Source organism: Oratosquilla oratoria, chromosome 35 (genome assembly GCF_046742065.1).
Source record: "Oratosquilla oratoria isolate Oo_2021 chromosome 35, ASM4674206v1, whole genome shotgun sequence".
Taxonomy (NCBI): Eukaryota; Metazoa; Arthropoda; class Malacostraca; order Stomatopoda; family Squillidae; genus Oratosquilla; species Oratosquilla oratoria.
In genome coordinates this window covers 8,778,441-8,793,654 of record NC_134811.1, presented here as the reverse complement: position 1 = coordinate 8,793,654, position 15,214 = coordinate 8,778,441, and the positions used below count along the sequence as shown (strand labels likewise).

General features: G+C 37.4%; 1 protein-coding gene across 1 annotated transcript in view; it reads left to right on the top strand.

Moving 5' to 3' along the window:
* Window positions 1-15,214, top strand: part of LOC143018667 (uncharacterized) — a 52,695-nt gene that overhangs the window by 29,901 nt on the left and 7,580 nt on the right. The window contains exons 12-16 of the mRNA XM_076174255.1: window positions 4,752-4,919; window positions 8,420-8,537; window positions 10,133-10,230; window positions 14,441-14,513; window positions 14,627-14,762. Coding sequence (XP_076030370.1) covers window positions 4,752-4,919; window positions 8,420-8,537; window positions 10,133-10,230; window positions 14,441-14,513; window positions 14,627-14,762 — 593 coding nt within the window. The remainder of the gene's footprint in view (window positions 1-4,751; window positions 4,920-8,419; window positions 8,538-10,132; window positions 10,231-14,440; window positions 14,514-14,626; window positions 14,763-15,214) is intronic.

Below are 15,214 nucleotides of genomic sequence, written 5' to 3'. Positions count from 1 at the left end.
CATTTAAAAAGAAAATTTGTCAAATAATGCAACCACATGCTAATTTCTATATAAAATTATGCATTTGAGCAAAAGCCGTCATTATTTGGGTTTGGTCAGCGTTGGTCGACGTTTAGTGAGACCGTAAAAGAGCAAGCATAACACAGAGAAATCATTCAACAAAAACCGTTAAATTTTAAAACTACTAAAGAAGCAGTCACAACCTACCAAAAAAAAAAAAAAAAATAAAGAAACATACATGCGATTCCACTTTTTTTTTTTGCTGTGTATTTGGCCATTTATTCAAAATTAAGATAAAAGTTTATAAATTTACCACATAAGCTAAGAACATGACATAACTATATCAAAGTTGCTGTGCCTGCCTGGGACTGCCATAAAGATATGGTATGAATTTGACATGATCAATTCATATTTCTAGATATTTGTAAGGTATTCATCTATAATTTTCATTTCCAAGCTAAGTGACACTGCACTGAGTCTGGCATAAAGATAAAGATTTTAACTATGTTCTATTTTATTCCTCCATTTTCTGTTAAAGTTTCCATGTATTGTGTATGTTGAATCTCTTACCTTTCTCTATCTTTAGGAAAAACTTGAAGTATTAGATGGGGAAAGGCATTTTTTTCTTTTTGCACACCACACATGGGTGATAGTTCCGCCCACACTCCATGATTGAATGTCCCGCTTAATTGTAAACAAACAGACGATGCAGTTAAAACTGGTGATTGGCGTACACGCCATCTAGTGAGAGAGCCGCTCAGTTAAATGTATGTGGACGATGCGGTTCTCCGTGTGCTTTCCCGTCTTTCCTATATAGTCTTTGATCATAAGCTACCTAAGGATGGCGTGAAAATAGGCGGGAAATGATATAGTATTGCCGCTGTGTTTGGGTCCTGTGGCGAATTCCAGCAGAAAATTCGCCACTCGTATTTTTCGCTCGACTTCCAAATTCGAAAGTACAAGAAATGCATGTTATTGGAAAAATCTGGATAATACTTGTTGGATATCCAGGTCTTTTCCATTTTACGGCATGCAAATTTTTTTTCACCAAATTTTCGCCAGTATTACAGATTTTAATGCTGAATACGAATTAACGTTTATTTTGTGGAGAAATGAAAGGAAGTTGAAATAAGGAAATTTAATACGCACTAGTTTACGCGACGCAATGCAGATGACAATATTCATTGGAACTGGGATATGCCAAATAATATTTTTTCAAATCATCATTTCTATTTCGTTTCCGCCACATCAATTCAGAGATGAGTCTAGCATCTGACGGTGAGTACCGCAATGTTTTTTATTTCTATGTTGGCGTGCGCTCCGCTGGTTGGATTAGGTTAGGTTAGGTCTTTGAAAACAACCCCTGCAAGTTATATTTGTCATCCACCCTCACCACGGTCTCTTTACATAATGCCGCGCAACTCCCAAGTTCCCAACTTCGCCAAGGAGTCGCCTAGCACGTAATTGCGCTTCGCAAACTAGTGTGCATTAAATTTCCATTTTTTGAACTTCCTTTCATTTCTCCACTAAAATCTGTATTACTGGCGAAAATTTGGTGAAAAATTCTGCATGCCGTAAGATGGAAAAGATCCGCATATCCTGACATTATGACGCGTTTTTCGAACGTATTCCAAATCATTATATATTTTAAACAACATTCTAGAATAGTAATTTAGTGCAGTCTAATCTGATTTAACAACCTAACCTCTCGTAGCGACCAAACAACACCTGTAACGTAATATAATATCATCTAATTTAACCAAACCATACCTAACTTTAACCGAACAAAAATTAACCTCACACCCAATTTGACCAAACATAACATAATCTAGCCTAAACACACAATTTACGTTCAAGTTACAGGAGTATTTTTTCATGCGGTGATATATATACATACATGCGTGTGTGTACATATGTATAAACATGTCAGTAAAAGGTTTCAGAAACGTGGAAATCCACATACTCAAACGCATTGAAACACGGTGTCATAACTTAGCGTTATGACACACTGCCCATTACTTCCCATCTTCTTTCGTCTCTTTTCAAGCCTTTCGGTTATCACTTTCTTTTGCTTTATGGAATCACTGACACACTGCCTGAATCCCATTTTCTTTCGTCTCTTTTCAATCCCTTCGGCTGTCACTTTTCTCTCGCTCTATGGAACCGCTGGAAGTCTTAAGGTCTCTAATAACTACTTCTTGATATTTTCCCTCCCCTTCTCTCCAGCAACTGTTGTGCGATTTTAGCACTAGTTAGTGCCTTCTCGAGTTTATCTCCTATTTACTCAGGAATTTCCTCCCCCCCCTTCTTCCAAGATGTCCCTTCGTATGCTCAGGATCGAAGGCATTACAGATGTTATAATATTAAGATTGAAATGTCTCAACTTCTCAGTTTTGCTAGTTCACCATATAACATGTGTGTCTTTGTACTTTATGATTAGGATTGGTATATTTTACCTATGTATTACCATTTGATTTTGTTTCGCAATTGTTTCGCTTATTAATCCCCCCCCCCACCTGCGCGCTTGCCACTTGTCTAGATTTAATTAGGATCATATATCCCTCTTTCGTAGCTAGTAACTACCTCATAAGACTATTGGAAATGCTTCAACTCCTGTCCAGATGTTGCGTTGCATTCCTCTCGAAATTTAGTGATTAGAAAAATTATCACCGAAAAAAAGTGCACTGGACCTCTTTATTAAGAGTCCAGTATCAAGCCAAACTCATTTCAGTGATTCAATTCGGACTCAGGAACAAAAACTTTTAGTTAATGTATAAAGCAGGAGATAGGGGAAAGAAAATGATCTGACGCGATTCCTCTCCCCGACCACGTGTTCAGTGCCATCGACTAAGGACAGGCATAGTTCCCGCCGCCTCCTTCACGGCACATGGACCCACGAATATCAACATCCTGTTCAACTAAATACAAACGTATATCTTGCCCAGTTAGTTGGTAAATGAATTACTGTAAAAGTTCTTAATATTGAAGACAAAACTTATGAATATCAGTGCAGTATGTTCTGTTAAATTGCCTAGGGCTGTAATTTAACATGAGTTTGCTCCCCTCTGAGAAACGTTTCTCTGGTCTATCGAAATCGAAATTACACACTCGGATTGAAGGGAACGTGCGTGGTCCTGGCCGGCGTCCCAAATTTCCTGTACTTTGGCTCCCAACTACAACTATTTCCCTTCGCCAAGTTCCAAGTTCACGAGAATCCTCATGCCCCACAACCAGCTCCTCCTCTTTCCACTGTCCAGGGATTTTGGGACACGTGGCACAAACATCTGACATTGACTTTCAGTGGAGTATTTTTCAATTACTTGTAACTGTATATATTTTGAAAGAAAACCATGTTATCCGATGTAATATGATGTGATGGTAGATATATGTTTTATAGATTTTGTTGATGAAAAGTCACTGGAAGTCAGGAAATTGTAGCGATGTTCATTTCATTAGTGATCCACAGTTCCTAAAAAAAAAAAAAAAAAAAAAAAAAAACCAGTATGACATCACATGATATTGGGTAGGAAAATCACTTGCTTTGATCTGCAGTAGTTTATATGTCTTACACAATCCTGCTGATATGTCTGTCAAGTGACAGGTTGTTTTTTGTAACATCCCCAAATCTTTCTCTTCTTTTGGGTTCACTTGCCAGGAAATAGTTTAAGGATGATGCCACAGTTTAAGGATGATGCTACTATTGCCCAATTCCAGTACTTCGGATTTTTTGGTATTGAACTTCATTTCCCATTCTTGGCTCCATGCCAAAATAGTATCTAGATCTTATTGCAATAGTCTGCAGTCCTCATTTTCACTCTTCGCATGATTTTTGTATTAGCTGCAAACATTTTAGCATAGCTTGTTGTTGTGTCCATCATATCATTGACATAGATGAGATACATTATTGGTGCAAGCACTGAACCTTTTGGAACTCCGCTTGTTACATCTTTCCATCTTGATATCTTATCCTCTACCATTGTCCTCATGTATTTTTCCTTCAAAAAAATCTTTCATCCATTCTAGTAGTTTGCCTCTCAGTCCTCCCTTGTGCTCTCCAATTTCCACATAGGTTGACTGTGAAGTACTTTATCAAATGCCTTCTCAAGGTTAAGGTACACACATTCCACCCATCCTTCTCTCTCTTGCAGCATATCAATTTGAAGCCAAACTGACTGTCTGTCAGAATATTTGTCTCTTCAAGATATTTGGTCCATCAATCTTCCAGAACCTTTTCACATAATTTCACTGTTGTGCTGATCATACTGGCCTATTTAGTGGTGTCTCCTTATTTTCACCTTTGTGAATTGCCACCACATTTGCCCTTTTCCAATCAAGTGGCACAATGCCTTCTTTCGGTGAACATGTATAATAAGACTGTGAATCTTGTCTACTAGTTGTTCCCTACATTCTTTAAGTATCCAGTTTGAGATCCCATCAGGTCCTGAAGCTTTTGTGTAATGGGTAGTCTGTGTTTGTGGAGGGGAAGGAGTCTTCAGTATATAAATAGAATCAAGGGGGCTAGGGACACCCTCTTTTTGTATTTTTTCCTATATAGAGTCAAGATAAAAATGTGCTTTCACTTTTTGTTATCAATATTTGATAAGAAATAACTTGTTAATTGACATGCATTTTACAGTAATAGATGTCACTAGAATATCAGTCTGTTTATGATTGTATATTTCAAGACCATCTGTTTATGTTATTTTCATTCACTTATGTTATCCAGTCTGATATTATTATTTGTAACTTAGGCAAAAGATGATGACCTTCGTGTGGCCCTCAATGCAGCATTGGAGTGTGGATACCGTCACATTGATGCTGCATTTGAGTATGTAAATGAAGAGGGAATAGGTGAAGTTTTATCAGAATGGTTTAAAAGTGGCAGATTGAAGAGAGAAGATCTCTTCATTACGACAAAGGTAAGTTAATCCTTTCACTTTAGATTTCAGGGTCATTCCTATAATGTTAATAAAAACAAAGGAAAAAGTTCTGTAAAGATATTTGATAGAATAATATATGTTGAAAAATAAAGAAAATATGTAAAAAATGGTCTATTGTAGATAATCAACTGTAAAAAATACTGCTAGTCTGAATACATTTACTGCTATTCTGAATAAACTTACTAGATCATTACACATATTCATGGTGTATTTACTGTTCTTTACAATGACCTAACATTATTTGGAAGTCATGGGAGGGGTTATATGATTCTTGTAGCATGAGTTTTAAGATTATTGTGTGGTAAATCTATTTTCTACTGTTAACAGTATTAAAATTGTTGGTGTATGTATCTGTTTTCAGCAGTAAAAGGGTTAATTAATTAGAATGCCTTAATAGTCAAGAAGATTCTCCAAACTGTTCATCCATATTGTGGGAGATATTATTCCTGGACAACATGGTATCATAATTTATGGATATTATTCAGAAAGATGTCAGATAATAGAATTTTTCTTTATTTAGTCATAGTTACAAAGGATTACAAAGGCGGAGCATGCCAACAGGAGACCTTTTGGTCCATATCTAGGTCGGATGCGAAAAAAATCATAATAATAATAAAATAATAAATAAAAACTATAATGTAAATAACAAATAAAATACATAAATAAATGCATAGGTATAGTTGAATAATAAACAAACAGGTAAATAGTAAATAATAATAAATTAAACATATAACTAATAATAAATGAAAATCAGACAGACAAATGATAACAAAACAAAAACAAATGATATGAAATAAATTATAATCATTACAGCATCTTGCTTAGGTGTTTATCTAAATGATTCTTAAAGCTTTGAACTTAACTACATTGCACTACCTGTGCAGGAAGTTTATTCCATTCATTAACTACACAGTTGGCAAAGTTGTTTCTACCTACTTCCAAATTGAATCTATTTCCGGACAGTTTGAGACCATTGTTTCTTGTCTGATTCTCATTCAATGTGAAATTTGGTCACTTTTGATGTTGTCAATTCCCTTTAGAATTTTAAAGACCTGTATCAAGTCACCTCTGAGTCTACGCTTTTTTAGGGAAAACAGATTCATATGTTTTAGTTGATTTTCTTATGATTTATTTTTGATATTTGGAATCAGTTTTGTGGCTTGCCGTTGTACTTTTTCCAGTCTGTCAATGTCTTTAATGAGATTCGGTGACCATACGGAAACAGCATATTCCAAATGTGGATGAACTAACGATTTATATAGCTTGTTAATGAGTGATGGACTTTTGAAATCAAAAGATCGCGCAATGAGTCCTAGAACCTTATTTGCTTTCTTAGAGGCTGAAATACACTACTTGGATGATTTGAGGTCGTTACTGATAATTACGCCGAGATCTTTTTCACTTTCCACTTTTGTTAACGAATTTCCAAATAACTTGTAATCGTACTTACTGTTATTTTTACCTATGTGCATTACTTTGCATTTACTTGTGTTAAATTTCATTAGCCACTTTTCAGACCATTGCTGTAATTTATCTAAATCTTCTTGAATATCTAATTGTTGGCTGGTCAAAGGATATACTCCTCCCCACCCATCCCACCCCAATCCATCACCTATTTGTTTCCCTCTCATCTTAGCTCATTGTGGATAAAGGGCTGTTCATGTTCCAAGTTTCTCTGAAAGGAAATTCACATTGGCACAACAGCAGACAGCAGTCCTCAAGTCCTTCCATAGGTCTCTCTGGGATGAAATGTTGTCCTGATTGTTATTTTGATTAAGTATTCTCATTTACCTTACATGGTCAATGAAAGAAATTCAGTTATGTACATAACAAATCAATCCCATTGTGACCTTATTATTTGATCCTATGTGTAATGGAGTGAATAGCCATATCAATCCCATTGTGAGCTTATTATTTGATCCTATGTGTAATGGATTGAATAGCCATGCATGAATATCAAAGATAGCAAATACATAACACTTCTTCCTTCCCCCTTAAAAAGATGTGAGACCCTGAATACAAAAATATGTGATATCAAAATCTCTTACATGTTAAGGACTTACAAATCTAGGTGAGTAGGAAGAACTTCTTTCTTAACTCTTGGCGGAATATTTGCATTACCTTGGGGAGTGATTGGTTCATTGACATGAACTAGCCTGTTTGTAACAAAATGTCTGAGAAGTATGGTAGGGGTTACAAGGTTGGATAGAGTGAGAACTGAGAAGTTTAAGAGGAAAGTGGGTGGAATATGAGATGGGGGATAGGGTTGATGAAATAGTATTAGGATGATTTGGACATATGGAAAGAATGAGTGATGAAAGATAAGTAAAAGAGGTGTAGCAGGTAAGAGGTGGATGGTGTGAACAGGAGGGGACAACCAAGAATGAGACGGATGGATTGGGTAAAAGGGGCGCTGAGCAAGAGGGTGATGTCTGTTAAGCAAGGAAGGGAGAAGACAGGAGATAAGGGTGAAGGGAGAATGGCTGTGTATAGATAATACTATGATGCAAGGAAGGGAGTGGGTGGGGAATGGGGTGTTAGGGAGTGGTTATGTGTGAATTATATTTTGATGCAGCCTGAAGGGATTTCTCCCCATCTTCTATTTTTCTGCATGAGGAGTTGGAGAGGCATGGGAGGTCACTGATTAAGTGAAGCAGCCTTGCTGTGGATGTGCTGTGTCTTGCTGCATTGCTTCTGACCCAGGGCAGTGGGTGGGATACAGGGATGACCCATCATCCATGAGGAGCTAAGATGAGAGGGAAGAAAGGGTGGTGGAAAGGAGTGGAATGGGTGGTGATGAAATGGAAAGGAGTGGGTATATGCCTTTTGACTTTTGCTACCTCACTGGTAAGGGGGAAAAAGCCCTTGGTATATAGATTTTTATATCTGTATCCTGTTGCAAAATAAAAATGAAACTACATATTTTTCTTGATATGTGCTTGAATGATGATTAATCCTGCTATTGGAATTACCTAATTGTATCTATTTAATTGTAATACCAGTATACATACCAAAGGGCCTTTTCTGCCCATATAAGGGAGGTGGGCAAGTTAAAGCACAGATCCACCCCACATTTGCCCCACACCCATCCAAACCCATCTTTGGACCTCATGAATGAAGGGTCATCTCATTCCCACACCATACAGCTTAGGTCAAAATTAATGCAGTGAGACACAATGTTTCTCTAGCTGGTTTACCCCAACCACTTCATTTTATGATGACATTTCTTCACCCATTTGCAGTCTTCCTCCATTCACCCTTATCTTTTAAGTTCTCTTCCTTGTTTGACTTATTGCAAGTCTTTCCTTCCTCTTTCTACTTGTCCAAACCACCTGAGCATTCCTTGATCTACCTTATCTGACAGACACCATTTACTGGAAAGTTTAGAGAGCTGTATTAATTCACTGATAAGCACATGTTGTTTATCATTATGTGTATGGTTTTGGAGTATATATTAATTTTTTTTCTCCTTGTTGCAGCTTCCATTTATTAGTAATCGTGAAGAAGATGTATCTCGAATTCTGCAGAAGTCACTTGATTGGCTGCGGGTCTCTTATGTTGATTTATATTTGATTCATTTTCCATGTGGCATAAAAGGTGAGTTGAACAGATGTTTATTTCTGTCATAATTTCATGATGCTGATTTACAAGATTGACCAAAACTCACAACATTCCAACACTTTTTGGATTTTTTTTTTATTAAATTTAGACCACTGTCTTGGAACTCTCAAATGTTTTGTTTAATTCTTTGGCATTGGCAATATACCACATATGTCAACAGAAAATATCCCAGGTCTGCATTCCTTCATACAACCTTCTCTTTACATTCATCCCCAAATACGTTTTTCTTCTAACTCTTTCCATCTCATTTCTTTTAATTACTCTTTAATTCACCTCCACATCCACTCCTTCATTCACTATCACATGATCCTAGAGGAACTAATGGCAAGTACTTGTGGTGATACTGCGAGATGGACAGCAGCACCACCCATTTTCAAAACCTATCAACTCTCTCACCTCTATCAGGAATTACAGTCTTCAGGGCCTGACAGTTGGTCCCAGGACTGGACTTAGGATATCTCTCTGTCAACTTCACCTGTAATTCTTATACCTTTACATGTAAAGTTGACAACTGCTACCCATCTACTTCTTTCAGCCAATGACAGAAATAGTCACACACCAATACAATATAGACATTCCAAAGTTTCTTCCCAGAGAGATCTGTGGGAGGGCCAGAGGACTGTTGTCAGCCACTGTGAAGATGAGGGTTCTCTTCTCAGTCAAAAAATGATCATTACTATGACCATAGATACTTGATTTTTCACATGTCTTTGCTGATTATTACTCCTAGGTCCCTTTCTGAACTCATTTTTTTTTTTACTTCTTCACTAATTTTATAATTTCTCGATATTCTATTTTTACTTTTTCCAAACTTTATTATACTACACTTCTTGATGTTAAGGTTCACTTCCCACTTTTGACTCCATTTCCAGATTTTATGTAGGTCTATCTGTAGTGATTCACAATCTTCCTCTGTAATTACTTTCTTTAGTATTTTTGCATCATTTGCACAAAGTTCATATAACATTCCACACCTTCATCTATGTCATTTATATATATGGCAAACATGATTGGAGCCAATACTGAACCTTGTGGGACACCACTTATTATTTCTTCCCAGGTTGAGTATTTGTCTCTAATTATGCTACCCTCATTTTCCTGCCAGTCAAGAAGTCTCCCATCCATTTTAATAATTTTTTTTGATGCCACATATTGATTCTATTTTTCTTATTAATTTTTTGTGTGGTACTTTATCAAATGCTTTTTGTAGATCTAGAAAAGCACACTCCACCAATCCATCCCTTTCTTGTATTATTTCTATTAGTCTCAAGTAGAAGCAGATCAAGCTTGTTGTACATTATCTTCCATGTCTAAATCCAAATTGTTTTGGATTCAGTATATTTTTTCTTCCAGATGTTTAACCCATCTACTTTTGATAACTTTTCACATATTTTTGTTATGTGTGATAATGAATACACCCTTCCTAACCAAACTATTTATAAGACTTGTTCAATGTCATTTAAATTTGATTTGATTGGGTCATTTTGCTCTCTTAGAAAATATTTTTTTTATTGTATTCATTGAACTTCCATGTAAAATTATGGTTTATATAAATGCATATATTCATACAGTGAAAAATGAGTTGGACATGTATTCATCACTAAAAAGAGGAGAGTGGTCATATGATCCGACAGATATAGAGGCTCTCTGGAGAGGAATGGAAGCTCAGGTAAGTGCTAATGGTTAAAGTGTGCTTCTGCATGGAAAAAGTTATATGATTCCTGCCAAAGTTATTTTGATGAAATTTCATTTTGTTAACATTGTACAGTCACCAACAAAAGCTGTGTCACTTCACCAGACTGGACTTGGACAGATAATGTCCTTCCTGACTTGAAAGGTGGTCTTACTATGTAATTGACAACGGTGGTGATAAGACTTACTATTGAGGTAATTTATAATGCAGAATTACCATCCACCTTGTTCAGTGTGTGAAGATGCATATTAGATATTACCCCAGCAGTTATTATATTGTAGCATTAATCTGTAGTGTGGCATGTATATATGAAATTGTTCTTACCTGATAATAGTATACAGGAAAGGAGCAATGCTCTTTTCTATCTTGTCTCCCATTCTCAAATTTTTATTATCCCTAGCTTGAAAATGTATTGTTTAAATGTGTTTGAGATGAAATGTCTAAGAAGTATGGTAGGAGTTGCAGGGTTGGATAGAATGAGAAATAAGGAGGTGAAGAGGAGAGTGAGGGTGGAAAAGGGGATGGGAGATAGTGTTGATGAAAGAGTATTAGGATGGTTTGGACACATGAAAAGAATGAGTGAAGAAAGATTAGTAAAAGAAGTGTGGAAGGCAGAGGTGGAAGGAGTGAGCAGGAGGAGGCAACCAAGGATGTGATAGATGGGATGATATTGTCCTCATGTACCTTTCCTTCAAAAAACCTTTCATTCATTCTAGTAATTTGCCTCTCAATCCTCCAACTTGCCCCAATTTCCAAACAAGTCAACTTTGAGGTACTTTATCAAATGCTTTTGCTAGGTTGAGGTGCACACATTCCATCCACCCCTCTGTCATGCATCAATTGCTCTCAAGTAAAAGCTTAAAAGGTTTGACACACATGACCTTCCAGACCTAAAGTCAAATTGACTGTCTGTCAATGTTCATCTTTTCAAGCTATTTGGTCCATTGATCTTTCACAATCCTTTCACATAATTTCATTATTGTGCTGGTCTGTGATACTGGTCTATTATTTAGTGGTGTCTCCTTATTTCCACCTTTATGAATTGCTACCACATTTGCCCTTTTCCAGTCAAGTGGCACAGTGCCTTCTTTCAGTGAATGTGTAATAAGATTGTGAATCTTGTCCACTAGTTGTTCCCTACATTCTTTGAGTATCCAGTTTGAAATCCTGTCAGGTCATGAAGCTTTTGTCACATCCAATGATCCCAAGAGATTTATCACATCCCTTACTTTTACATATTCTAAACCATTTTTTTCCCCTTATTTTCCTTAAAAAAATTGCTCTCTTTTGTGAAGACTGGAAACTTTCTTTATTTCTACCTGAGCTGAGGCCTCTTTAAAGACCGGACTACCCATTATTATGTCTCAATTTACTATTTGTAAATCATTCATTTTGAAATGGTGATGGACATCAGCTCTGTGTTCATGAGAGCATTTGTCTAATCTCTGTGGGTTTCACTATAGTAAACAAAGTTGCCAGAAGAGTAGGGAATTTTGTACAGGTTTGGTTGGGGTGAATCTTGTTTTATGGTATCTCATTAAGTTGTACATCTTATGTCCTTTGGTACTATTGTGATGCCTATGAGTTTTAATTTCTTGGTCAGTAGGTGAGTTGAGTTCCATGATGGTGCTATGATGAGATTTTTGCTCGTGATCTGGGGTTCTGAGGTATTTCTTTGTATGATTTATTTTGCTTTATATAGGGCTTGGGTGATGATACCAGTTGGGAAATGAAGTGTCTTAAATGTAGTGGGGATGTGGTCTATTTTGTCCAGAGGGTGTACTGGGCTGCAGATCCTTAGTACTCTCAGGAAGAAACCTATTAGTATGCCACTTTGGTTCTGTCGATGTGGGCACTGAAGTAGTGTATATAGTTTTTGTAGGTTTTCTGTAAAATCTGAATTTAGCTGCATCTTTATTCCTGATGATTAGTGTGTCAAGGTATGAGAGGGAACTTTTTAGTTCTTGTTCGACTGTTAACTGTATTTTCTAGTGTGACAGGTTTAAATTGTGCAGGTTATGTATCTTGGTATGATGAGTAGATAGTCAAATACATACCTGAACCAGATGGTACCATTGGGAGGAATTGTTTGTAACTGTCTTGCTCTAAGGTTTCCATTGCTAAGCATATGGGTATAGCACTGATGGTTGTTGTTGTTGTTGTCGTTCCCTAGACTGTCTGTCCGAGCAGTCCCGTCTCCCCAAGGAAGGCCACAGCCGAAACTGGGTTTTCCCACAAATCCTTTATAGAGTGTATGTTGTGTTGTTTGCGTGCATGATTGTGTATAATGCAGTCTTCCATTATGTGTTGTATGGTATGGGGTGAAGTGTTACATCCTGGGCAGCTGTTCACAACACGGTCGTCCAGCCTCTTCTGGTAGCTTAGAAGTGCTGGGTGGTGACCGCATCGCAGTCTGGCCAAGTGGACTCTGTCCTTTCGTGGGAGAGAGGATTCAGAAGGGTGGATATCAGGGGGTCTGGCATGCAGCAGTGTGTTGTCTTTCAGTGTGTTAATGGAGCGGTGAGTGATGTGATTATGAATATGTTTCCGGAGGCTGGTATTTGGTGGTTGTGGAGGAAGAGAAGAGAGTATCTGTGTGTAATAAAGGTCTTTGGGTGTAGTTTTAATGTTTCTTGGTGTGTGTGGGTGTTCTGCTATGTAGTGTAGCGGGTGTGATGTGTTTGTGGTGGCTGCAGCAAGTGTTTGTGTGCCTCTCATGTCGAGGTGGTCCTTGACTTTGAGGACTTTTGTTTCATGGTGTAAATGGTCTGTAGGTGATGTATTTGTGCAGCCTGTAATTGTTTTTAGGGCTTTGTTTTGTATGATTTGAAGGGTGTTGTGGTGTGTCTCACTGAGATTAGGAGCCCATGCAGGACTCGCATAATTCATCACTGAGCGTATGCATTGTTTGAATATTGTTATATTAGTTTCTTTGTTTTGTCCAAATGTTGTTCCAGTGATTGACTTAAGTGCGTTAAGTCTAGGTGTGCATTTGTTTTTTATGTATGTGAGGTGTTGTTTGAAAGACATGGATGTATCGTATGTTACACCAAGAATTTTCGGTGTGTTTGTGTGTGGTATTAGAGTGTTGTTGATGTAGAGATGAGGTATGTATTTGTGTTCTTTTGTCCAGTTGGTGAGAAGTGTTGCTGTAGATTTGGTTGGAGCTATTTTGAGTAGACTGTCATGTTGCTGGTAGGTAGTTTTGCCATTGAAGGTGCAGACCACTAAGAGCACTAATGATCTGCAGCCCAGAATACCTTCAACATGAAATAGAACACACCTCCACTACAGTCAAGTCACTTTGCTTCCCAACTGGTATCTAGATCAATTTTCCAGATCAAGAACAAAAATCTCTTCTTTATAGCACCATCACTGAACTTAATTATGGGGTAGACTTAGAATTTAAAGGAAACAGAAAAGAGGATTTAAATGTATTTACCTAGTTTACTTAGTCCTAGTTGTATTATACGAGAAGGGAGCTATGCTCGTGGTGACCTGTCTTTGTATCTTTCAGCATCAAATTTTTTCTTAAAATCTTGAATAGTGTTTGCACACACTGTTTCTTTATCTAAATGATTCCAGGTATCCAGTACTCTATGTGGGAAGTTATTTTTTTTTCAGATCTCTTCTATAGTTATCCTTTTTGAGTTTCTTTTCATGTCCTGTTGTTTTTCGATTGTCCCATTTTAATAAATCATTCCCATCTCGGGTTTTCATTCCTTTCATGATTCTATAAGTAGGCAGCAGATCTCCTCTTTCTCTTCTTTGTTCCAGAGTTGGTAATTCCAACTTGGGCAATCTTTGTTCGTATGTTAATTTGGAGAGAGTTGGTGCCAACTTTGTCGTTGCTTTTTGGATTTACCTAGTTGTACCTCATGTAATGAAGTGGTGGGGTAAACCATCTTCAATTGTTGAGCCCTGCTGTAGAGGTGCTCTGTTTTGCTGTATTGCTTCTGACCTGGGGTGTGGGCAGAGGACATGGATGGCCCTTTATCCACAAGGAGCTAGGATAAAAGGGATAACAAATGAGTGTTGGATGGGTATGGGATTGGTGAAGTGTGGGTAGATACCTTGTCTGGCCACTTCCCATATCAGGGGGAAAGCTTTTTGGTATATGTATGTATTTTTTAAATATGTTTTATTATCTTATATATTTTTATTTGGTATTGATATTATCTTTCAGGTTGACTCTGGCAAAGCTAAAGCAATTGGACTGTCCAGCTTTAATAGCAAACAGATTGAACGAATAATGAAAGGTCAGGCTTTCTTGGACACATTGTAATCAGGATTGAACACCATATTATGATTGTCAGGAATAAATATTACGTGATAATAACATATTTGTATATTGTTATTGCTCATTTTACAGCTAGCCGGATCAAACCAGCCAATCTTCAAGTTGAAATTCATGGTTATCATATACAAAAGGAACTATGTAATTTTTGTGAGCAGAATAACATTACAGTTTGTGGATTTTCACCTCTTGGAGCTCCCTACCTAGAAATGTAAGTTTTCTGTTTCTACATAAGACTGATGAAAGAGTATTGTGATGTTTTGGCATATGGAAAGAATGAGTGAAGAAAGGTAAGTAAAAGAGGTGTGGAAGGCAGGGTGGAGGGAGCAAACTTGAGGAGACATCTGAGGATGAGATAGATGGATGGGATGAAGGGGGTGTTGAGAAAGTGGGGAATGTCGAACAAGGAAGGGAGAAGGTAGAAGATAGGGATGAGTGGAGAGTGGTTGTTTATAGATGATACTGTTATACAAGGAAGAGAGGGGCAAGGGATGGGGGGCTAGGATGTGTGTGAATGATATTTTAATGCAATCTGAAGGGACTTCTCCCCTGTCTTCTCATGTTATGTATGAGGTGACTGAGGGGTGGGGGTTGCCAATTAAGTGAAGTGGCCTTGCTGTGGATGTACTGTGTCTTGCTATGTTGCTTCTGACCCAGGGCAGT